The sequence below is a fragment of the Scyliorhinus canicula genome, chromosome 13 (assembly GCF_902713615.1).
Source record: "Scyliorhinus canicula chromosome 13, sScyCan1.1, whole genome shotgun sequence".
Classification (NCBI taxonomy): domain Eukaryota; kingdom Metazoa; phylum Chordata; class Chondrichthyes; order Carcharhiniformes; family Scyliorhinidae; genus Scyliorhinus; species Scyliorhinus canicula.
The window spans coordinates 9,324,998-9,351,439 of record NC_052158.1 but is presented as its reverse complement, the minus strand read 5'-3'; the positions used below and the strand labels follow the sequence as shown (position 1 = coordinate 9,351,439).

General features: G+C 52.2%; 1 protein-coding gene across 1 annotated transcript in view; it reads right to left on the bottom strand.

Moving 5' to 3' along the window:
* Positions 1-26,442, bottom strand: part of LOC119975785 (tenascin-X-like) — a 221,067-nt gene that overhangs the window by 164,674 nt on the left and 29,951 nt on the right. The window contains exons 2-3 of the mRNA XM_038815633.1: positions 12,271-12,788; positions 10,102-11,322 (exon numbers count right to left, since the gene is read on the bottom strand). Coding sequence (XP_038671561.1) covers positions 10,102-11,322; positions 12,271-12,688 — 1,639 coding nt within the window. The 5' untranslated portion in view covers positions 12,689-12,788. The remainder of the gene's footprint in view (positions 1-10,101; positions 11,323-12,270; positions 12,789-26,442) is intronic.

Below are 26,442 nucleotides of genomic sequence, written 5' to 3'. Positions count from 1 at the left end.
GCATGGGTGTGGGAATGGTGTGGACATGTGTGGCATGGGCGAGAACATTCAATATGCTGCTGGCTGAACTACAGCAGACAGCACGGAGACATGTGCTCAATGAGCCTGGGCTGGATTCAGCTCAGGGAGGGCAGTGTCCTCACCTCCTACATGGGCAGCATGGTAGCACAGTGGTTAGTACTATGGCTTCACAGTTCCAGGGTCCCAGGTTCGATTCCCAGCTTGGGTCACTGTCTGTGCGGAGTCTGCACGTTCTCCTCGTGTCTGCTTGGGTTTCCTCCGGGTGCTCCGGTTTCCTCCCACAAGTCCCGAACGATGTGGGGCGCAATTCTCCGCCCCCCACGACGGGTCGGAGAATAGCGGGAGGGCCTTCCTGACATTTTTCCTGACCTCCCGCTATTCTCCCCCCCCCCCCCACGGCCGCCCCACGACACGAATCGCTGCTCGCCGTTTTTTACGGCGAACAGCGATTCTCCCCTGGCCGATGAGCCCAGTTCCCAGGCCTTTATGGCCGTTTTCACGAACGCAAACACACCTGCTCTCACCGTTCGTGAAAACGGCCGCAAGGTGCCGTTCCCGACAACCATGGCACCGATTGGCACGGCCGCACCACGGGCAGCGTGTCCAATATCCGCGCACTCTTTGTTCCTTCGCCGCCCCGCAGGATCAGTCCGCGGGGCAGCTGAGGGGCATGACGGCCCGCGCATGCACGGCTGACATCATCGTGCGCATCAGCCGCCGTGACGCTTGGCGCGCGGGCTTAGCGACGGTCGCTAAGCCCGCGATGCTGTTTTTCACGGGGCCGCGCTACTAGCCCCGACCGGGGGGAAGAATCGGGTCCCGGGAGGGGGCGCGGAGGCTAACGTGAAACATGGCCGGTTTCACGGCAGCCTTTACGACTCTCCGCATTTGCGGAGAATCGCGCCCGTGCTGTTCGGACATTCTGAATTCTCCCTCAGTGTACCCTAACGGGCGCCGGAATGAGGCGACTGGGGGGCTTTTCACAGTAACTTCATTGCAGTGTTAATGTAAGCCTACTTTTGACAATAAAAATTATTATGAAGCCACTTGAGCACAATGTACATTCCTGCCTCGGATTCACTGCAGTTTGATCAAACCTTCAGACAGGAGTGCATCCAGATTGAAACACAACCTTGTCACTATCGCTCTGAGTAACTTGGCGGGAAAGAAACAGAGAACCAATTAAGAGCCCCACCCCGCTGTTTAAAATCATTACATTTAACACCTGGTTTGGCACATCAACGAGCAGCAGCAAATACTGGCTGTGAACTATTGCTCACCCACATTAACAGGAGTCACAGGGCAGACGTATCCGTGTGCTTATGTTTAACTGAACATTGCTCTGTGGTGTTACCACCCAGACCCTGGCTGCCCGCCATTGCCACAGATCATTCTCTCACCCATTCATGCCCCAACCCTCCAGGAACCCAGTGATTTGAGGAAAATGAACATTTTCCTGCGCACCAGGGTCTCAACAACACTGCTCACCATTGCCTGATGTCACACAAGGCCTATTGGACTCCCACCCTTAACATCTGGAAATGCTGATTGTGGCCAGAAAGCTGAATAGAGTTGACAAGAAGCCATAAATGTGCGCCTTGCGAAAGATCCACCACAGAGACCCCTGGCTTTGACCTTCCCTAAGCTCATGGGTTACCCAAAACCACACCCACATAAACCAGCGCCGAAGAGGATACTTGATTCATAAAAACAGCCCAGTGTGTGACTGGATCAGACCTTGGAACACGACTCAATCCACTGATCATCATCAAAATAAAAGCAAAATACGGAGGATGCTGGAAATCGGAAATACAAAGAGAAAGTGCTGGAAAAACTCAGCAGCTCTGGCAGCGTCTGTGGAGAGAGAAACAGAGTTAACGTTTCAAGATAATAAAGGGTATTACAGTGAAATGAGGATAGAATTCGCCATAAAACCAGAAGATATAGGAGCAGAATTGGGCCATTCAACCCATCGAGTCTGCTCCACCATTCAATCATGGCCGATATTCTCCCGCCTTCTCCCCATAACCCCTGACCTTATTAATCACGCCAACGTGGATTGAGTGGATGGATTAGCAGGAAAGACAAATAGTGGCAGACATTTAAGGAGGTAGTTCATGGCCCTCAGTGTGGAGGAAAGATTCTAAGTGAGATACAAACCAACCATGGCTAACCAAGAAAGATAAGGAGAGTATTAGTTAAAAGGTAAAGTTGCCATAGTCCCAGATGACCATGGGCTGCTTTCCCCTCTGAGGGGGCAAGCTGACTGGTTTAACCTGAGGATCACCACACCTCAGGTAAGGGGCAAGGTTGAGAAGGCGGGGCCTTCATGAATAACCTCAGCCGGTACGGGAATTGAACCCACGCTGCTGGTCTTATTCTGTAGCGCAAACCACCCCTGTAAGGAAGTATTAAGGAGAGTATTTAGTTCAAAGAAAAAGAAGATAAGGAGGCAAAAGTCAGTGAGCCCCAAAGGTTGGGATCAATCCAGAATCCAGCAAAGGAGGACCAAAAAGATATTAAAGAGAGAGAGAAAATAAATTACGAGGGCAAACTAGCAGGGAATATAAAACCTGACAATAAGAACTTCTCCCACCATAAAAAAGAGGTAAGGTCAAAGTGAACATGGGCCCCTTAGAAAATGAATCTGGATGATAGTTATGGAAACATGGGAATGGAAAAGGAGTTAAACAGATATTTTACATCAGTTCTTTATGGTGGAAGATGCTTCGAACATCCCGTTACTACTAAAGAATAGGGGAGAGGAATAAAATACCATCACCATCAAGCGAGAAGTAGTATTATACAAACCAGAGTCATAGTCATAAAGGTCTGCAGCACAGAAAAGGCCCTTCAGCCCATTGTGTCCATGTCAGTTAAAAACAACCACCTAAATATTCTAATCCCATTTTCCAGCATTTGGCCCATAGCCTTGTTTGCGTTGGCATCACAGCTGCACATCTAAATACTATTTCAATGTTATGAGGGTCTCTGCCTCCACCACCCTCTCAGGCAGTGAGTTCCAGACCCCCACCACCCTCTGGGTGAAAAGGTTTCCCTCACATTCCCTCAAAGCCTCCTTCACCTGACCTTAACTCTTTGCCCCCTGATCATTGACCCCTCCACCAAGGGGAAAGATTTCTTCCTGTCTTCCCTACCTATGCCCCTCATAATTTTATACATCTCAATTACGTTCCCCCTCAGTTCCCTCTATTCCAAGGAAAACAATCCCAGTCTATCCAATCTCTCTTCATAGCTAAAACTCTCCAGCCCAGGCAACAGGCTGGTAAATCTCCTCTGCACCCTTTCCAGTGCGATCACATACCTTCTGCAATGTGGATTCCAGAACTGCACACAATACTCTAACTGTGGCCTAATCAACGTTTTACACAGTTCCAGCATAGCCTCCCTGCCTATTAAACTCTAAACTTCGCCTGATAAAGGCAAATATACCATATGCCTTCTTAACCACTGTATCCACCTGCCCTCCTACCTTAAGAAACCGGTGTACATGCAGACCAAGGGCCCTCTGATCCTCAGTACTTCCCAGGGTCCTGCCATTTATCCTGTATTCCGTTGCCTTGTTTGTCCTGCCCAAGTCCATCACCTCACACTTATCCAGATTGAATTCCATTTGCCACTGATCAGCCCATCTATATCCTCCTGTAATCTAAGTCTATCCTTCTCGCTAATTACTGCCCCACTAATTTCCCTATCATCCGCAAGCTTACTGATCGACCCTCCTACATTCATGTCAAAATCATTTATATAAACCACAAACAGGTGTCCCAACACTGATCCCTGTGGGACCCTACTGGACACAGGCTTCCAGTCAGAAAATCATCCCTTGACCATCTTCCCTCTGCTTCCTGCCACTCAGCCAATCTTGGATCCAATTTGCCAAATTTCCTTGGATCCCATGGCCTCTGACCTTCACTATCAGTCTCTCGTGTGGAACCTTCTCAAAAGCCTTGCTGAAGTCCAAGTGGGATAATGGGGCTGATCCTGGCTTGTATCCTGGGATCCGGAAAGAAGCAGCTGCAGTGATAGTGGATGCACTGGTTGCAATTTTCCCCAAATCCTTGGATTCTGGAGAAGTACCGGAGGATTGGAAAACTGCTAACGTGACACCACATTCAAAAAGAGAGGGAGACAAAAAGTAGGTAACAGTAGGCCGATTAGCCGAACATCAATTGTTGGAAAAATGTTGGAATCGTTATTAAGGATGTAATAGCAGCACATTTGGAATATCGCAATCTGATTAGGCAGAGTGGTCATGGCTTCCTGGAAGGGAGATGGTGACTATTTTATTCAAGGTTTTCGAGGAAGTCTCCACCACAGTGGGTAGATGTGTTGCATGTAGACTTTCAGAAGGATTTTGCTACGTTACCTCACAAAACGTTATAAGATAAGAGCCCATGGTGTTGGAGGCAGTATATTGGCATGGATAGAGAATTGAGTAATGGGCAGGAAACAGCAAGTTGTGACCTGTAAGCAGTTGGGTTCTACAGGGATCAGTGCTGGGACTGTAACTGTTTACAATATATATTCATGGCTTGCAGGAAGGAACTGAATGAACTGTAGCCAAATTTGCAGGGACACAAAAATAGCTGGAAAGGCAAGTTGGAAGAGGGATGCAAGCAGTTTGCAAAGAGATATTCGTAGGTTAAGTAAGTGCGAATAAAGTTGACAAATGGAGTCTAATGTGGGAAAACGTGAAGTTGCTCATTTTGGAAGGGAGAACTAAAGAACAGGGTATTATTTAAATGGAGAAACATTTCAGAAAGCTGTAACACAAAGGGACGTGGGGGTATATGTGCATGGAACGCCGAAAGCCAGCACAGATCCAGCAGGTAATCATAGAATTCATAGATATCATAGAATTTACAGTGCAGAAGGAGGCCATTCGGCCCATCGAGTCTGCACCGGCTCTTGGAAAGAGCACCCTACCCAAGGTCAACACCTCCACCTTATCCCCATAACCCAGTAACCCCACCCAACACTAAGGGCAATTTTGGACACTAAGGGCAATTTATCATGGCCAATCCACCTAACCTGCACATCTTTGGACTGTGGGAGGTAACCGGAGCACCCGGAGGAAACCCACGCACACACGGGGAGGATGTGCAGACTCGACACAGACAGTGACCCAAGCCGGAATCGAACCTAGGACCCTGGAGCTGTGAACATAGAACATAGAACATAGAACATTACAGCGCAGCACGGGCCCTTCGGCCCTCGATGTTGCGCCGACCTGTGAAACCATCTGAAGCCTATCTGACCTACACTATTCCATTTTCATCCATATGTCTATCCAGTGACCACTTAAATGCCCTTGAAATTGGCGAGTCTACTACTGTTGCAGGCAGGGCGTTCCACACCCCTACTACTCTCTGAGTAAAGAAACTGCCTCTGACATCTGTCCTATATCTACTACCCCTCAATTTAAAGCTATGTCCCCTCGTGTTGGTCATCACCATCCGAGGAAAGAGACTCTCACTGTCCACCCTATCTAACCCTCTGACTATCTTATATGTCTCTATTAAGTCACCTCTCAGCCTTCTCCTCTCTAACGAAAACAACCTCAAGTCCCTGAGCCTTTCCTCGTAAGACCTTCCCTCCATACCAGGCAACATCCTAGTAAATCTCCTCTGAACCCTTTCCAAAGCTTCCACATCCTTCCTATAATGTGGTGACCAGAACTGCACGCAGTACTCCAGGAGCGGCCGCACCAGAGTTATGTACAGCTGCAGCATGACCTTGTGGCTCCGAAACTCAATCCCCCTACTGATAAAGGCTAGCATACCATATGCCTTCTTATCAGCCCTATTAACCTGGGTGGCAACTTTCAGGGATTTATGTACCTGGATGCCGAGATCTCTCTGTTTATCTACACTACCAAGAATCTTGCCATTAGCCCAGTACTCTGCATTCCTGTTACTCCTTCCAAACTGAACCACCTCACACTTTTCCGCATTAAACTCCATCTGCCACCTCTCAGCCCAGCCTGCAGCTTATCTATGTCCCTCTGTATCCTATAACATCCTTCAGCATTATCCACAACTCCACCGACCTTCGTGTCACCTGCAAATTTACTAACCCATCCTTCTACACCCTCTTCCAGGTCATTTATAAAATGACAAACAGCAGTGGCCCCAAAACAGATCCTTGCGGTACACCACTAGTAACTGAACTCCAGGATGAACATTTGCCATCAACCACCACCCTCTATCTTTCAGCTAGCCAATTACTGATCCAAACACTAAATCACCTTCAATCCCATACTTCCTTATTTTCTGTAATAGCCTATCGTGTGGAACCTTATCAAATGCCTTACTGAAATCAATATACACCACATCAACCGCTTTACCCTCATCCACCTGTTTGGTCACCTTCTCAAAAAACTCAATAAGGTTTGTGAGGCATGACCTACCCTTCACAAAACCGTGTTGACTATCGCTAATCAACTTGTTCTTTTCAAGATGATTATAAACCCTATCTCTTATAACCTTTTCCAACATTTTACCCACAACCGAGGTAAGGCTCACAGGTCTATAATTACCAGGGTTGTCTCTACTCCCCTTCTTGAACAAGGGGACAACATTTGCTATCCTCCAGTCTTCCGGCACTATTCCTGTCGACAAAGACGACATAAAGATCAAGGACAAAGGGTCTGCAATCTCCTCCCTGGCTTCCCAGAGAATCCTAGGATAAATCCCATCTGGCCCAGGGGACTTATCTATTTTGACACTTTCCAAAATTGCTAATACCTCCTCCTTGTGAACCTCAATTCCATTTAGCCTGGTCGACTGAACCTGAGTATTCTCCTCGACAATATTGTCTTTCTCCAGTGTAAACACTGACGAAAAATATCCATTTAATGCTTCCCCTATCTCCTCCGATTCCACACACCTTTCCACTACTATCCTTGATTGGCCCTAATCTTACTCTAGTCATTCTTTTGTTCCTGATATACTTCCTGATAATCAATTGTGCTATCCACAAGGCTACCGTGCTGGTAATCAGGAAGGCTAATGGAACATTGGCCTTGATTTCAAGGGGGTTGGAGTATAAGAGTGGGGAAGTCGTGCTGCAACTGTACAAGGTACTGGTGAGGCCACATCTGGAGAACTGTGAGCAGTTTTAGTCATCTTATTAAAGGAAATGTATGATTTAATTGGAGGCAGTTCAGAGAAGGTTCACTAGGATGATCCCCGATATGGAGGCACTGTCTTATGAGCAAAGGTTGAACAGGTTAGGACTCTACTCATTGGAATTTAGAAGAATGAGAGATAATCTAATTTAAACAACATCCTTAAGGTAGCTGTGTGGGTCCGACAGGCCGATATCCCTGTTGAATGTGGATGCCAAATTGCTGACCAAAATTTTGTCCTCCAGGATTGAGGATTGTGTTCCGGACGTTATTGGGGAGGACCAGACGGGGTTTGTTAAGGGTAGGCAGTTGGTGACCAATGTAAGAAGGTTGTTAAACATGATCATGATGCCCCCGGAAGGTAGGGAGGTGGAGGTAGTGGTCGCAATGGATGCAGAAAAGGCTTTTGATCGAGTAGAATGGGAATATCTGTGGGAGGTACTGGGGCGGTTCGGATTTGGGCAGGGCTTTATTGACTGGGTCAGGTTGCTGTATCAGGCTCCTCTGGCAAGTGTACGGATGAATAGGACAACATCGGACTATTTTAGACTGCACCGGGAGATAAGATAGGGATGCCCCCTCTCTCCACTGCTGTTCACGCTAGCTATAGAGCTGTTGGCAATTGCTCTGAGAGCCTCAAGGGGCTGGAAGGGGCTGGTCTGGGAGGTGGAGGGGGGGGGGGGGGGGGGGGGGGGAGGTGGAGCACAGTCTCTCTCTATGCAGATGACCTGCTTCTGGACCCAATAGAGCGGATGGAAGATGTCATGAGGATTCTCGGGGAATTTGGCCGGTTTTCGGGGTATAAGCTAAACATGGGGAAAAGTGAGATGTTTGCGGTCCAGGCGAGGGGACAGGAGAGGCGATTGGGGGAGCTGCCGTTAAGTAGGGGGAAGTTTTAGGTACCTAGGCATTCAAGTGGTGTGGGAATGGGACTGGCTGCATAAATTAAATCTGGCCCGATTAGTAGATCAAACGAAGGACGATTTTCGGAGATGAGACGAGCTTCCGTTGTCGCTGGCTGGGAGGGTGCAGACGGTGAAGATGACGGTCCTCCCGAGATTCCTGTTTGTATTTCAGTGTCTCCCCATCTTTATTCCGCGGTCCTTTTTTAAACGGGTCAACAAAGTGACCTCTGGCTTTGTCTGGGCGGGCGAGACCCCACGAGTAAGGAAGGTAATGCTTGAGTGGAGTTGGGTAGAGGGCGGGCTGGTGCTGCCAAATTTTAGTAACTGTTGCTGGGCGGTGAATATAGCCATGATCAGGAAGTGGGTGGTGGGGGAAGGGGTCGGCATGGGAGCAAATGGAGGCGGCACCAGTCTGGGGGCGTTGGTAACTGCGCCTCTGCCGTTCCTGCCGGCACGGTACTCCACCAGCCCCGTGGTGGTGGCGGCCCTGAGAGTCTGGGGGCAATGGAGGAGATATGTTGAGCAGTGGGGGCATCGGTCTGGTCCCCGATCTGTAACGATCACCGGTTTGCCCCGGGGAGTATGGATGGGGGGGTTCCGGATGTGGCGGAGAGCAGGGATTGAGACGATGGGGGATAGGGGCTGGTTTAGCTCACTCAGCTAAATCGCTGGCTTTTAAAGCAGACCAAGCAGGCCAGCAGCACGGTTCGATTCCCGTACCAGCCTCCCCGGACAGGCGCCGGAATGTGGCGACTAGGGGCTTTTCACAGCAACTTCATTGAAGCCTACTCGTGACAATAAGCGATTTTCTTTTCATTTCATTTTTCATTTCATTCATTTCATTTTTCATTTCATATGTTTATAGAGGGGAGCTTTCCGAGTATGAGGGCGCTGGAGGAGAAGTTTGGGCTGGCGAGGGGAAACAAATTCAGGTGTCTGCAGGTGCGGGACTTCCTACGTAAACAGGTGTCAACCTTCCCACCCCTGACACTAAGGTGGATTCAGGACAGGGTAGTTTCCAGGGGGTGGGTAGGGGAAGGGAGCGTCTCTGACATTTACAAGGAATTTATGGGGCCAGAGGACACGCAGACCGAGGAGCTGAAGCACAAGTGGGAGGAGGAGGTGGGAGGAGAAACAGAAGATGGTCTATGGATGGATGCGTTGAGTAGAGTCAACACGTTCACAATATGTGCCAGGCTCAGCCTGATACAATTCAAGGTCGTTCACCGGACTCACGTGACAGTGGCCCAGATGAGCAGATTCTTTGGGGTGGAAGGCAGGTGTGCAAAGTGTGTGGGAGGACCAGCGAACCATGTCCACATGTTCTGGGCATGTCCGAAGCTTAGGGGATTCTAGCAGGGGTTTGCAGATGTCATGTCCACGGTGTTAAAAACAAGGGTGACACTGAGTCCAGAGGTGGCGATTTTCGGGATGTCGGAGGATCCGGGAATCCAGGAGGGGAAAGAGGCAGACGTTCTGGCCTTTGCTTCCCTGGTAGCCCGGAGATGGATACTATTAGCTTGGAGCGACTCAAAGCCCCCGAAGTCGGAGACCTGGCTATCGGACATGGCTAGCTTTCTCAGTTTGGAGAAAATCAAGTTTGCCTTGAGAGGGTCACTGTTAGGGTTCGCCCGGAGGTGGCAACCGTTCGTCAACTTCTTTGTGGAAAATTAACCGTCAGCAGAAGAGAGGGGGGGGGGGGGGTTAGTTTAGCTCAGAGTAGGGGGTTAATAAAGGTGGGACCGGTAAGGGAGGCCGACGGCTTTTGCACTATGTTTATAGTTTCATGTACATTGTTTATTGTGTTATTGCTAGAATACCAAAAATACCTCAATAAAATGTTTATTAAATAAAAACTCTGTTTCTCTCCTCACAGATGCTCTGAGAATTGTTGAGTTTTTACAGCATTTTCTGATCTTATTCCGACTCATCATTGTCTGGTTTAATGATTAAACGGCTCAAAGAGCTGTTGCTCTGCATCTACACCAACACGAGAAAGAGAGAGGGAGGACGGCATCTCACCTATTGAACAGTCATTTCCTGTGAAGCCATCCTTGCAGACGCACTTCCCATCAATGCAGCGTCCTTGATTGTTACAGTTCTGGGGACAGGCCTGGACACTACATTTGGGCCCTGAATAGCCTGTGTTGCAGATACACTTGCCATTGACGCATCTTCCTCGATCGTTACAGTTCTGGGGACAGGCCTGGACACCGCAAGCAGGCCCTGAATAGCCTGTGTTGCAGACACACTTGCCATTGACGCATCTTCCTCGATCGTTACAGTTCTGGGGACAGTCCTGGACACCGCAAGCAGGCCCTGAATAGCCTGTGTTGCAGACACACTTGCCATTGACGCATCTTCCTCGATCGTTACAGTTCTGGGGACAGGCCTGGACACTACATTTGGGCCCTGAATAGCCTGTGTTGCAGACACACTTGCCATTGACGCATCTTCCTCGATCGTTACAGTTCTGGGGACAGGCCTGGACACCGCAAGCAGGCCCTGAATAGCCTGTGTTGCAGACACACTTGCCATTGACACATTTTCCCCGTTGGTTACAGTTATCGGGACAGGCCTGAACACTGCAAGCAGGCCCTGAATAGCCTGTGTTGCAGACACACTTGCCGTTGACACATCTTCCTCGGTCGTTACAGTTCTGAGGACAAGCTTTCTCTCCACAGTCAGGCCCAATAAACCCTTTCTTGCAGATGCATTTTCCCTTAATACAGTTCCCTCGGCCGTGACAGTTAGAGGGGCAATCCAGCTGGCTACAATCGCTTCCAGAGAAGCCTGCGTTGCAGACGCACTTCCCCTCGATGCAGTGCCCCTGACTACTGCAGCCTCCTGGACAGTCTTCAAGCCCGCAGTCAAACCCGGAGTAGCCCTTGTTGCAGACACAGCGCCCGTCGACACATCTCCCGTGGCCTCTGCAATCATCGGGGCAGATTTCCTCAGTGCAGCCGTACCCTGTGTAACCGGGGAAGCAGACGCACCTGTCGTCAATGCAGCGCCCTTGGTCATTGCAATCGTCGGGGCAGATCTCCTGACTGCAGTCTTCGCCCATGAAGCCCTCACGGCACACACAGCGGCCAGCCACGCAGTCCCCCTGGCGAGGGTGGCAGTTCGCTGGGCAGCTGACCTTGGAACATGTGGGCCCGCTCCAGCCAACCTCACAGACACAGCCACAGGCAGAGGAGCTGAAAGTCCCGTGGGGCCCACAATCTATCGCATTCTTTGTACCTGGAAAGAGAGCAATCAGTTAGGCCCGAAAAAACCATCAAAAGTGCAGCAATTCTCCTCAAAACACAAATGTTACAGAAGCAGTGGCGTAGCGGTATTGCTGTGGATGAGTAATTCAGAATAATCTGGAATTAAAAGTCTAATCATTTTTTTTAAAATTTAGAGTACCCAATTCATTTTTTCCAATTAAGGGGCAATTTAGCACGGCCAGTCCACCTGCCCTGCACATCTTTGGGTTGTGGGGGTGAAACCCACGGGGAGAATGTGCAAACTCCACACGGACACTGACCCAGAGCCGAGATCGAACCTGGGACCCCAGCGCCATGAGGCAGCAGTGCTAACCACTGCGCCACCGTGCTGCCCCAAAATTCTAATAATGACCACAAAACCATTGTCGATTGTCATAAAAATCCATCTGATTCACTAATGTCATTGAAGTAATGGGCTGCATGTGCATCCAGATCCAGATGGATGCTGGCCCAGACAGCCACACCCACATCCCATGGACGAATAAAAAAAAAGTGGCACTTCTACTGGACCAGAAATCCAGAGGCCTGGGGTGGGGTGGGGTGTCCCCGGGCACTGCAGACAGATTTGAATCCCACTACAGCAGATTTGGGATCTGAATTCATCATTAATGATGACCGGGAACCACAGGGTTCACTAATGACCATCGGGTCCTTCAGGGGAGGAAATCTTTCGTCCTTACCTGGCCTGAACAACCGGAGTTAGAGATGGGCAACAAATGCCGGCCTAACCAGTAATGCCCACATCCTGTGAATGAAAGAAAATGGGCGACCCCTTATTTTTAAACAGGACCCCATGTTTTCTTTTACCTACAATAACCTGACCTCCTCCAGTCCCCCATCATTGAAATGGTTGCCCACATAGTGAACTACAGTGACCGTGATTCTCGCCCAGGCCCAGCCTGTCAGAGAGTGGACTCACCACAGCACGTATTGCTGGAGCACTGTCGGCGCAGCGTAACCACCTGCTTCTCGAGGGTCTCCAGCCGACTCAGGAGGGCCTGGATGTCATCGCAGCCGCACACCTGGGGAGGGATGTTGATCCTGTGGGTGAAGACAACTTGGTTGGTGGGGTCGATGGTGTGCTCGAAGCGCTTGTCATCCCTGGCCTCATCCTGAGCCTCAAAGATGCGGGCCAGGGGTTTGGAGATGTTGGGCGTGCAGGACTTGCAGTGGGGCAGCTGGATGTTGTAGACGTGGTTGAAGGTGGTGGGGTGGCTGGAGGTGATGTTGGGCAGCAGCGCCCTCCTCTGGCGGATGGTCTTCACAAAGACGCCGCAGTGGCCTCCGTCCAGGAACACCGCAACGAAGAGGAGCAGGATCCTGACGACGAGCCCCATCTCTGTCGCTGTAAGGAGGGGCGAAGGAAGTCCAGTCTTGTGCAGGGCTTGGCGGGGAGAGCCGTTACGATGATCTCTTGGCTTACTCGCACCACGTTTCCTGTAGAATGTAAATAATACAATTAACTGTGCGGATAATGGTCTCAGCCGTAACTCACTCTCACTCCTTTCTCACCCAGACCATTGTCGGTTCCAATCCCACTTCAGGGACTTGAGCACAAAAATTTAAATTTATCCTCACAGTGTAACGCTGAGATTGTGAATCTTTGGAACTCGCTTCCTGAAAGAGTGGTGGAAGCAGAGCTTTTGATTTTTTAAGGCAGAGGTGAATAGTTTCTTGGTAAGCAAACGGGGTGATAGCTTATTGGGGACAGACAGGATGCAGATTTGAGGTCAATGTCAGAGGGACCATGGGGTTCGGTTCAAACAACTGGGAACAAAGTCCTGGAATGAGCTTGTGTAGCCACACGTTTCCCGCTGCCCGCAGTTATATAGGGAGCCTCAATGGCCGCACATAGCCTCGTTTTGAACACGGGGGAGATCCGCTCACCGGAACTCCGTAGTGCGGCGAGAGATCGGGACGCCATTTTTAAATGGCATCTCCGAGGCCCCCGAGGCGATCCTGGACCTCTCCCCAGCTCGGGGTCTCTGCCCCCACCCCTGGCATCCTCCCCAACACCCATGCAGGACCCCACCAGCCCAATGGCGCACAGGCAGGAAATGCCAGCTTGGCACCTTGGCAGCAACAGGGCATTAGACGATTACTTGGACAGAAACAATAGGCGGGATTTTCCGGCTGTTCCTGCCAGCCGGAGTTTCCCGTCCCACCGATGGTGACACCCCACCATGGCACGCACAGGGTGGGAACAATGGGAATCCCCTTTGACAGCAGCTGGACGGGAAGATCCCGGCGCCAGCCAATTGTGGGCAGCTTTTACATTCCGGTATGTGGGAAAGGGGGGCAGGGGGGAGAGCAGAAAACCTTACCCGACGTGCTGTGGTCCGAGGAAAAGGCAAGGGAATGGCACTAAGTCAGGATGCTCATTGTGAGAGTCGGTTCGGTCCCGATCTGCCAGCTGGCCTCCTTCTGCACCATAACCATTCTGTGATTCTTTGAGGGATCTTGCTGTGTGTTTTGCTGCCCGCTTTACATTACAACCTGTGACTACACTTCAATGGGTACTTCATTGGTGTTAAATGATTCAGCACGGTTTGACGTGCCACCAAAAGGAATATCTTTCTTTCTTTTCGGGAGCATTGCTTTTATCTGAGCAGAGGGTGAAGCCTATTAAACAGGTACCAATGGGGAACTCAGTGAAATGTGCCCCTCTTTGACAAACACAACCATGTCCTAATCAGACAAACTCCAAATGTCCGAGTGGGGGAACCTGTAACCAAGGATCAGCGAAGGGGAAGGGTGCTGGCCTCTTCCAGCAGCTCATCCTGCCTGACAGCCACATGTCAGCTACCCATCCTGCCTGCCTGACAGCCACATGTCAGCTACCCATCCTGCCTGCCTGACAGCCACATGTCAGCTACCCATCCTGCCTGCCTGACAGCCACATGTCAGCTACCCATCCTGCCTGCCTGACAGCCACATGTCAGCTACCCATCCTGCCTGCCTGACAGCCACATGTCAGCTACCCATCCTGCCTGCCTGACAGCCACATGTCAGCTACCCATCCTGCCTGACAGCCACATGTCAGCAGCCCATCCTGCCTGCCTGACAGCCACATGTCAGCAGCCCATCCTGCCTGCCTGACAGCCACATGTCAGCTACCCATCCACCCTGCCTGACAGCCACATGTCAGCTACCCATCCTGCCTGCCTGACAGCCACATGTCAGCTACCCATCCTGCCTGCCTGACAGCCACATGTCAGCTACCCATCCACCCTGCCTGACAGCCACATGTCAGCTACCCATCCTGCCTGCCTGACAGCCACATGTCAGCAGCCCATCCTGCCTGCCTGGCAGCCACATGTCAGCTACCCATCCTGCCTGCCTGACAGCCACATGTCAGCAGCCCATCCTGCCTGCCTGGCAGCCACATGTCAGCAGCCCATCCTGCCTGCCTGACAGCCACATGTCAGCTACCCATCCTGCCTGCCTGACAGCCACATGTCAGCAGCCCATCCTGCCTGCCTGACAGCCACATGTCAGCAGCCCATCCTGCCTGCCTGACAGCCACATGTCAGCAGCCCATCCTGCCTGCCTGACAGCCACATGTCAGCAGCCCATCCTGCCTGACAGCCACATGTCAGCTACCCATCCTGCCTGCCTGACAGCCACATGTCAGCTACCCATCCTGCCTGCCTGACAGCCACATGTCAGCAGCCCATCCTGTCTGCCTGACAGCCACATGTCAGCTACCCATCCTGCCTGCCTGACAGCGACATGTCAGCAGCCCATCCTGCCTGCCTGACAGCCACATGTCAGCTACCCATCCTGCCTGCCTGACAGCCACATGTCAGCTAACCATCCTGCCTGCCTGACAGCCACATGTCAGCTACCCATCCTGCCTGCCTGACAGCCACATGTCAGCTACCCATCCTGCCTGCCTGACAGCCACATGTCAGCAGCCCATCCTGCCTGCCTGACAGCCACATGTCAGCTACCCATCCTGCCTGCCTGACAGCCACATGTCAGCTAACCATCCTGCCTGCCTGACAGCCACATGTCAGCTACCCATCCTGCCTGCCTGACAGCCACATGTCAGCTACCCATCCTGCCTGCCTGACAGCCACATGTCAGCAGCCCATCCTGCCTGCCTGACAGCCACATGTCAGCAGCCCATCCTGCCTGCCTGACAGCCACATGTCAGCTGCCCATCCTGCCTGCCTGACAGCCACATGTCAGCTACCCATCCTGCCTGCCTGACAGCCACATGTCAGCTACCCATCCTGCCTGCCTGACAGCCACATGTCAGCTACCCATCCTGCCTGCCTGACAGCCACATGTCAGCTACCCATCCTGCCTGCCTGACAGCCACATGTCAGCAGCCCATCCTGCCTGCCTGACAGCCACATGTCAGCAGCCCATCCTGCCTGCCTGACAGCCACATGTCAGCTACCCATCCTGCCTGCCTGACAGCCACATGTCAGCTACCCATCCTGCCTGCCTGACAGCCACATGTCAGCTACCCATCCTGCCTGCCTGACAGCCACATGTCAGCTACCCATCCTGCCTGACAGCCACATGTCAGCTAACCATCCTGCCTGCCTGACAGCCACATGTCAGCTACCCATCCACCCTGCCTGACAGCCACATGTCAGCTACCCATCCTGCCTGCCTGACAGCCACATGTCAGCTACCCATCCTGCCTGCCTGACAGCCACATGTCAGCTACCCATCCACCCTGCCTGACAGCCACATGTCAGCTACCCATCCTGCCTGCCTGACAGCCACATGTCAGCAGCCCATCCTGCCTGCCTGGCAGCCACATGTCAGCTACCCATCCTGCCTGCCTGACAGCCACATGTCAGCAGCCCATCCTGCCTGCCTGGCAGCCACATGTCAGCAGCCCATCCTGCCTGCCTGACAGCCACATGTCAGCTACCTATCCTGCCTGCCTGACAGCCACATGTCAGCTACCCATCCTGCCTGCCTGACAGCCAATTGTCAGCAGCCCATCCTGCCTGCCTGACAGCCACATGTCAGCAGCCCATCCTGCCTGCCTGACAGCTACATGTCAGCTAACCATCCTGCCTGCCTGACAGCCACATGTCAGCAGCCCATCCTGCCTGCCTGCCTGACAGCCACATGTCAGCTACCCATCCTGCCTGCCTGACAGCCACATGTCAGCTAACCATCCTGCCTGCCTGACAGCCACATGTCAGCTACCCATCCTGCCTGCCTGACAGCCACATGTCAGCTACCCATCCTGCCTGACAGCCACATGTCAGCTACCCATCCTGCCTGCCTGACAGCCACATGTCAGCTACCCATCCTGCCTGCCTGACAGCCACATGTCAGCAGCCCATCCTGCCTGCCTGACAGCCTGCCTGACAGCCACATGTCAGCTACCCATCCTGCCTGCCTGACAGCCACATGTCAGCTACCCATCCTGCCTGCCTGACAGCCACATGTCAGCTACCCATCCTGCCTGACAGCCACATGTCAGCAGCCCATCCTGCCTGCCTGACAGCCACATGTCAGCAGCCCATCCTGCCTGCCTGACAGCCACATGTCAGCAGCCCATCCTGCCTGCCTGACAGCCACATGTCAGCTACCCATCCTGCCTGCCTGACAGCCACATGTCAGCTACCCATCCTGCCTGCCTGACAGCCACATGTCTGCAGCCCATCCTGCCTGCCTGACAGCCACATGTCAGCTACCCATCCTGCCTGACAGCCACATGTCAGCTACCCATCCTGCCTGCCTGACAGCCACATGTCAGCTACCCATCCTGCCTGCCTGACAGCCACATGTCAGCAGCCCATCCTGCCTGCCTGACAGCCACATGTCAGCTACCCATCCTGCCTGCCTGACAGCCACATGTCAGCTACCCATCCTGCCTGCCTGACAGCCACATGTCAGCTACCCATCCTGCCTGACAGCCACATGTCAGCAGCCCATCCTGCCTGCCTGACAGCCACATGTCAGCAGCCCATCCTGCCTGCCTGACAGCCACATGTCAGCAGCCCATCCTGCCTGCCTGACAGCCACATGTCAGCAGCCCATCCTGCCTGCCTGACAGCCACATGTCAGCTACCCATCCTGCCTGCCTGACAGCCACATGTCAGCTACCCATCCTGCCTGCCTGACAGCCACATGTCAGCAGCCCATCCTGCCTGCCTGACAGCCACATGTCAGCAGCTGACTGCAGGAGAGCTCAGAGGAGTGAAGGCAGCTGGACTTGGCTGACCGCCCCTTATTGCTGGATCCCTCCTGGGAAACCATCAGCCCCGGCAGAGCTCAATCCCCAAACCCCTGGCCAGGTGTGAGATAACATCTGCTCCACATTGTCAAAGTGCAGCCTCCTGTGAACACGCAGAGACTTTCGAAAACGGAAAACAAAGTTCACATCGGACTGAGTGGATTGTACAGAACTGGAATAACAAGTGAGGCACAGGGCAATAGGCAGATTCAACGCCTGATTTTGAAGAAGCAACAACAAAGTGCGTTTATATATCACCTTTCGCAGCATAAGACAGCCCAATTAAGGAAACTTCAGTATTGGCCATGACTCTCCAGGAATTGAAGATCAGTCTCCAGGACACTGCTGTGAGCAAGGCTGGAGAAAAATCATTGGGACAGTAAAATAAAAGAGAGCTTTCTTTTTAAATCTTCTTTCAACATTTCTCTTCACCAGAGAGAAAACTATTGAAAGTGGGGAGGGGGGAGGAGTGGGGGAGCCAGTTGGCATCATTGGGCAATGATTGTATTTTGCTTGTCAGTTGTGTAGGAATGCCGTATGTCACAAGGATCGATGTGCTGACCGACTACAGTCTGCAGCGTGGGGGACACATCATGTGATGACATCTCGAGGAATATATTTAATCACAGTTGGCGACTCTAGGTTTACGAAGGGAATTCCAAAGCAGAAAGCCCTGGCAACTGAAGACGTGGGGCGGGATTCTCCCCTACCTGGCGGGGTGGGGGGTCCTGGCGTAGGGGAGTGGCGCCAACCACCCCGGCGTCGGGCCTCCCCAAAGGCACGGAACTCTGCGCACCTTTGGGGGCTAGGCCCGCGCCGGAGCGGTTGGCACCACGCCGACTGCCGCCAAAACCGGCACCAGCGGCCTTGGATGCCCACCGTCCGGCGCCGGGGCTGGCCGAAAGGCCTTCGCCGGTTCACGCATGTGCCAGTGGTGAGGTCAGTGGCACCTGCTGCTGACGTCACCACCGGCGCATGCGCTGTAGGGGGATTCTCTTCCGCCTCTGCCATGGCGGAGGCCGTGGCAGCGGCGGAGGAGAAAGAGTGCCCCCACGGCACTGGCCCGCTTGCCAATCGGTGGGCCCCAATCGCGGGCCTGGCCACCGTGGGGGCACTCACCGGGGTCCGATTGCCCAATGCCCCCCCCCCCCCCGGGGGGCCTGCTCGCGCCGCCGATCCTGCCGCCACCAGAGGTGGTTCAAACCTCGGCGGCGGGAGAGGCCTCCCAGCAGCGAGACTTCGGCCCATCGCGGGCCGAAGAATCACCGCAGGGGGCTCGCCGATTGGCGTGGAGGGCTTGCCGATCGGCCTGGGGTGATTCCCGCCCCCGCCAATTCCCGGGTGGCAGAGAATTTCTGCCACGGCGGGGGCGGGATTTTTGGCAGCCTGGGGGCACCTGAACACAAACCTATCGCCCTCTCACAGGTGAGCTCCAGGTAAGCTACGTCCAGCTGCGGCACCGAGAATCACCTGGCTATTCAACAGTACTTTGCCGATTGTTTTGGCCTTGGGGAGTTTCACTCCACTGAGGCCAAACTCGAGCCATTTTAACTTAGCAGCAGAACGGCTCCTCGCAGATCGGGGCGCCATTTTGGAAAGCTACCCCAATCTTCACCCCGCCCCTTTCAGGCCCCTGCCCTGTTTTCAACCTCACCACCCCCCTAACCTTTGGGAGGCCCCCAAGAACACCCCCTCACCCCCCTCTCCACCTGGTAAGGCCCCCTGGACCCGATCCCTGGCATTACCAGCTGAGCCTGGCACCCGAGCCACCAGGTGGCACTTCCAGGGTGCCAGGCTGGCAGTGTCAAGGTGCCCGGGTGGCAGAGGGAGTGCCAGGGTGTCCCCAGCCCCCCAAGGGTCTCTCAGGCCTGGGAGACTCCCGGAGGTGCCGTAACGCCTGGTCCACAATGCCTTGTGTGGATCGTTACCAAACAGCGGCCTAGTGAGGTAACCCAGGCAGAGGCGTTAAGTTCTGGGTTTCCTCTGGCTGAGGGGGGTCTAGAACACAGTGTGGAGTATGGCGTCGAGGTAGAGGATCAGCCATGATCGCGTTGAATGGCACAGCAGGCCTGAAAGGCCGAATGGCCTAATTGCTGCTCTAGGTTTCCATGTTGCTACGACACGTAACATTCCCTTGTTGCTCTCAAACATTGCAAGGCTTTTGTGAATGGAACGGTTTCAGCATCAGACTGCTGAACCCACACTCTCGATTCACTCAAAGAACTCAGATGTCAAACCGCTGGTTTAAACAAGCAGCAACTGCAGACTCAGTGAGTTCACATCTCAGTGTGAGCGTGCGGTTGTCAAACTGACCTTTCCCAACTTTAAAGGGCTCCTTTGTGCCCACTCACCGGGAGAGAGAGGCCCCATTGAGCCTCAAGGACAAGGCCTCGATTGAAGCCTACACAGGATGATACTGTCAGGCAGGGCGACTTGTGAAAATCTAACATTACGGGGAAAGTGCAGCAGCAATTAGTGACACACACACACACATAGCTTGCAGCCTGTTAACCTGACAGAATGGGGACAGCACATCCTGTAGATAAATAAATAGTCCCAAATCCGGGGGAAAAGATGGCAAATCTCATTCATTCAAAGTCATAGAATCCCTACAGTGCAGAGTGAGGCCAGTCAACCCATCGAGTCTGCACCAATCATCCGAAAGAGCACCCTACCTTGGCCCACTCCCCAGTAACTCCACCTAACCTATTCGACAGGGGCAATTTAGCATGGCCAATCCACCTAACCCGCACACCTTTGGACTGTGGGAGGAAACCGGAGCACCCGGAGGAAACCCACACAGACACGGGGAGAAAGTGCAAACTCCACACAGTCACCCGAGGTTGGACACGAACCCGGGTCCCTGGAGCTGTGAAGCAGCAGTGCTAACCACTGTGCTACCGTGCCACTATTAATTGCTTTTTTCTTTCTCAGAGACCAAGCCTTTAGACAACATAGAACATAGAACAGTACAACACAGAACAGGCCCTTCGGCCCTCAATGTTGTACCCAGCATTGTCCGAAACCAAGATCAAGCTACCCCACTCCCTGTCATTCTGGTGTGCTCCATGTGCCTATCCAAAAATCGCTTGAAAGTTCCTAAAGTGTCCGACTCCACTATCACAGCAGGCAGTCCATTCTACACCCTAACCACTCTGAGTAAAGAACCTCCTATATCTCCCACCCTGAATCTTAAAGTTATGCCCCCTTGTAACATCTACATCCACCTGAGGAAATAGTCTCTGAATGTCCACTCTATCTATCCCCCTCATCATCTTATAAATCTCTATTAAGTCACCTCTCATCCTCCTCCGCTCCAAGGAGAAAAGCCCTAGCCCCCTCAACTTTTCCTCATAAGACCTATCCTGCAAACCAGGCAGCATCCTGGTAAATCTCCTTTGCATCCTTTCCAATGCTTCCACATCCTTCCTATAGTGAGGTGACCAGAACTGCACACAATGCTCCAAATGTGGTCTCACCAGGGTCATGTATAGTTGCAGCATAGCCCCACGGCTCTTAAACTCAAGCCTCCTGTTAATAAACGCTAACACACTATAAGCCTTCTTCACGGCTCTATCCACTTGAGTGGCAACCTTCAGAGATCTGTGGACATGAACCCCAAGATCTCTCTGTTCCTCCACATTCCTCACAACTATTGTAATGTCTCCTTACATGGCTCAGTGCCAAATTTTGTTTGCAAATCACTCCTGTGAAGGACATTGGGCTGTTAAAGTTGCTATATAAATGCAAGTTGTTGGTGTGATCAGGAGAAGATCGCAGGAATATGAAAACAGGAAGAGGCTCCAGCCCCTCAAGCCTGTTGCTCTATTTTACTGATTGTAGCTGATTTTCACCCAAACTTTATTTGCCCACCTTTGCACCATCCTCCTATATAACGTCAACGCAAAGCTATTATTAGATTGGCACAGTGGCATAGTGGTTAGCACTGCTGCCTCACAGCACCAGGGACCAGGGTTCAATTCCAGCCTCGGGTGACCGTGCGGAGTCTGCAAGTCCTCCCCGTGTGTGCGTGGGTTTCCTCCGGGTGCTCCGGTTTCCTCCCACAGTCCAAAGATGTGCAGGTTAGGTGGGGATAGGTGGAGAATGGGCCGAGGTAGGGTGTTCTTTCATAGTGTTGGTTGGTGCAGACTCGATGGGCCGAATGGCCTCCTTTTGCATTAAGAAGATAAAATCTGACCCATTCCAGGCTTGAAGGCTCCAATTTTCCCCCAGCATGTTGGGAGAGAGAGTTCTGCATTTGCCCCACTCCCAAAGTACAAAATGACCGACTTCTCACCCTAACGTTAATCAATCGCACTTGTTCCAGATTTCCACCACAGGAAACAGTTTCCGCCTGTGTGAACCGTCCCAATCATCTCGAGAAGCAAAAGGGTCATATGGACTCCAAACGTTAGCTCTGTTTTTCCTCTCTCCTGCTGAGTTTTCCAGCACTTTCTATTTTATTTCAGATCTCCATCATCCGCAGTAATTTGCTTTTACCACCTCGACCAGACCACTCCTCAATCTCTGACACTCAATGGGAGTACAAGGTAGGTGTATTTCCCTCTGAGTGGGCACTTCCCAGAAGTGAGCACAGTTACCCAGGCTGGGGGGTGGGAAGGGTGCATGGGGGGGTTCAGAGAATCCCTACAGTGTAGAAGGAGGCCATTTGGCCCATCGTGTCTGCACCAGCCCTCTGAAGAGCATTCTACCTAGGCCCAAAGCCCACACAATCCCCGTAACCCCACCTATGGCCAATCCACCTAACCTGCCCATCTTTGGACTGTGGGAGGAAACCGGAGCACCGGGAGGGAACTCACACAGGGAGAAATTGCAAACTCCACACAGGCAGAGGTTGGAATCGAACCCGAGCCCCTGGTGCTGTGAGGCAGCAGTGCTAACCGCTGTGCCGCCAGCTCTGACATGAGCTCTGTGCAGACTGCAATGCTATTTTAACTCTGGCTGCCTTGTGCACTCGTTCCTGCCTGTTAACTTTTCCAAATGCCCTTTTGTCCCTAACCAGTAGCTTTTCCTGAGCTGGGCACATGGACATGGCCTATTCCCAGTTTGTCTGCCTTTGGAAACATTCCAATCTGCCTCTTGGCTGAACGGGGGATGATCTCACGCCTGGACAAGTGAGGATGAGGTCATGTTATGAGGCTGACAAAAAAAAACATAAATTCTTGGTTTAATTTGTTTGACTCCCTAAACACTTCCTCACACTGCAGGCGATGCCTGGCTCCGGATTTCTATTGCCAATCTTCCTCGGCATTTGGTGACTTTCCTGTGATACAGTAAAAGGGTTTCTCTTTTCCTCAGCTATGGTGGGGGGAGGGCTCCCTGATGGACCTGTCCTTGGGGGTGACTGAGAATTTGCAGCACCCAAACAGCAGGCCATTCGGCCCAGTTGTTCAATGCTGGTTTTTATGTCCCCACTCGTGCTTCCTGTCCACCCTCTTCCCCTCTCATTCTATCTGTTCTATTCCAGTCTCCCTCCTCTGGCCTATCCAAACTTTCCCCCTTGTAGGCCTCCACTTAAGAAATAGACTCTTCCTGTACATGCACATAGGGATGCGGAATGATATATTTTTATGATGACAGATTGAAGTTCATGTCGATAAGGGACAAGCTTTTCATTTCCGTTAGAAATGCATCTTTAGTCAGTCGGGATAATGGGGCACTCGGGACTGTGAACTGTTCTACCGTTGCTGTCTCTCTCTCTCTCTTCCCCCCCCCCCACTTTACGCTCAACAAACAGGCAACAGGGCCAAAGGGGGGGCAGGTGGGGGCTAATATTATGGGATGAGGATGTGTGGGAGTTGTCATGGAGACACGCAGAAAACACAGATGCACTGAACCCTCGACAGACTGTGTAGGATATTGCTCGTAGCTACGTGCTGGGGGGGGGGTTGGGGCGTAGAGATGAGGCTATAATCTCATTGGACTGGCTCCTGGCACTTTGCAGATGTTTAATTGCCATGTTCCCTTCGAGCTGAGCTGTCCAGCTTGGCCGCTGCCCCTGCAGTTGTGTCCAGAAACGTTATGTATTAACATACTTTCCATTCCTGCATCTCGGACTGCTCCAGTGTTTTAAAGTTGGCTGGGACTACCAGGACTGGTCACGTGGTTGGAACCTTGGGGACTAGGGGAGGAAACTTTTCATTACAGACTTTTCACACAATCACTCCTCACACACACGAGTCTCAGCTCCGGATTCCTACTCAGAGTCAATCAGTTTAATGAAGGGCCAGTTGGAAAAATCTGTTCCTATTCAAACCGATCAATCAATAGGTCATCTGGATTTGACCACTATCTATCCGTCAATCAATAACCTATCTATATTTCACTCTTTAGAAATAAGGGGTCGCCCATTTAAAACAGCGATCATAGAATTTACAGTGCAGAAGGAGGCCATTCGGCCCATCCAGTCCGCACTGGTCCTTTGAAAGAGCACCCCACTTAAGCCCACACCTCCACCCTATCCCAGCAATCCCACCCAACCTTTTTGGACACTAAGGGCAATTTATCATGGCCAATCCACCTAACCCGCACATCTTTGGACTGTGGGAGGAAACCGGAGCACCCGGAGGAAACCCACGCACACACGGGGAGGACATGCAGACTCCGCACAGACAGTGACCCAGCCGGGAATCGAACCTGGGACCCTGGAGCTGTGAAGCAACTGTGCTAACCACTGTGCTACCGTGCTGCAAAATGGTTTCACTGAGAGGGGGGTGAGTCTCTGGAACTCTCCCCCTGACAGGTTTGTGGAGGCAGAGTGCGGGATTTTCCGACTTCCCGCCACAGCATGGATCCGATGCTGGAAGCGGCTCGCCATTGGCTGCCGGCGGAATCTTCCGGCCCTGTTTCACTTGGCTCGCCTGTTTCCGGCACCGGGGAGGGGGGGTTGGGGGGTCATCTATGACGGGACTGGAAGGTCCCGCTTGTTGGAAGGAAATCCTGCCCAGAGACCTGGAATATCTTTAAGGCAGAGTTGGATAGATTGTTGGTCAGCAAGCGGGTAATAGGTTATCGGAGGCAGGGGGGGGGGTAACTGATTTGAGATTTCTATCAGGTCAGCCATGATCTTATTAAATGGCAGAGCAGGCTCGAGGGGCCGAACGGTGCCCGCTTCACTGCCTCCCATCCGCAACTCCACGAAAACTAAACATGTGTGAGGACCACCTGAGTTTGTAAGTAAAGAGTTTAATTTCAAGTGAAAAATCTTAATGAGAGCAGTGAATTTAAAGGTAGTGTATTCCTGGCCAGTCATGCTTTTAAAAATTCATTGACAGGATGTGGGCCTTGCTGGCTAGGTCAGCATGTATTGCCCATCTCTAATTATCCTTCAGAAGGTGGTGCTGAGCTGCCCACTTGAAGCCGCTGCAGTCCCTGAGGTGTAGGTACACCCACTGTGCTGTTAGGGAGGGAGTTCCAGAATTTTGTCCCAGTGATGGTGAAGGAACGGCCGATATATTTCCCAGTCAGGGTGGTGAGTGTCTGGGAGGGGAACCTCCAGGAGGTGGGGTTCCCAGCTATCTGCTGCTGTTGTTCTAGATGGTGGTGGTTGTGGGTTTGGAAGATGCTGCCTCAGGAACCTTGGTGAGTTACTGCAGTGAATCTTGTAGATGGTACACACGGCTGCCACTGTTCATCGGCAGTGGAGGGTTTGAATGTTTGCGGAAGGGGGGAGCAATCAGGGCTGCTTTGTCCTGGATGGGAGCTTCTTGAGTGTTGTTGGAGCTGCACTCATCCAGGCAAGTGGAGAGTATCCCATTACACTCCTGACGTGCCTTTTGGATGGTGGGCAGGCTTTGGGGAGTGGGGGGGAGGGGGGGGGGGGGGGGGGTCAGGAGGTGAGTTGCTCATCACAGGATTCCTAGCCGAACCCAAACCTGCTCCAGTAGCCACAGCATTAATATGGCTAGTCCAGTTCAGTTTCTGGTAACCCCCAGGATATTGATTCAGCAATGGTAATGCCATTGAATGTCAAGGAGCAGTGGTTAGTTGAACGCTTGTAAAAGATGGTCAATGCCTGGCCCTTGTGTGGCACGAATGTTACTTACCACCTGTCAGCCCAACCCTGGAGATTGTCCGGGTCTTGCTGCATTTGGACATGGACAGCTTCAGGACCGTTGTCTGTTAGACTCCTTTATCTGAGGCCTGGGTGAATAATTTTGTGAAATTACGTGAGGTGCATGTCTTTTTAAATGGTCCCTCTGTCCTCACTCTGGGACATGTAGGCACCGATATTGGGCAGTGGGCAGTCTGGCTAAAATCCGGTCAGTCTGGTATGAAATCAGACACCGGTGACACTGGAGCACGGAGCAGTGTTTACTTCCAGTTTGGCATGTTTTAATAGGATTGCCGGCAGCTGTGATGTTTCTGCATCTCGGCCCTGAGGTCGATTGAGGAATTGTGGAGCTGGAATCCTCTCTCCAGACTGACCTCTGCCATCAGAGCAGTGTGGGAATCCTGGAGGAGGCGGAGTACAGATTCACGAGAATGATACTGGAGCTGCAAGAGGGACCTCATTGAGATCAGGAAGATTGAAGGAGCTACTTGGAGAGAAAGCAAGAGAAAACCATTTCCTCTGGTACAGAAAAAGGAAGCTGGATCTTACAGTTTGAGATGGACTGTTCCTGGGTGATGCCAAGGAAGATTTCTCTATACAGATGGTAGTGGAATTCTGGAATTCTCGTATTCCCCTTGAGGCTGGGATCACCTGAAAGGTTTAAAGCTCAGATTGATAGATTTTTGTTGAGTAAATAATAACGAATGCGGAAGCAAGGCAGGTCAATGGAGTGAAGATACACATCAGCCATGATTTGGTTGAATGGTGGAACAGGTTCGAGGGGCTGAACGGCCTCTCCTTCT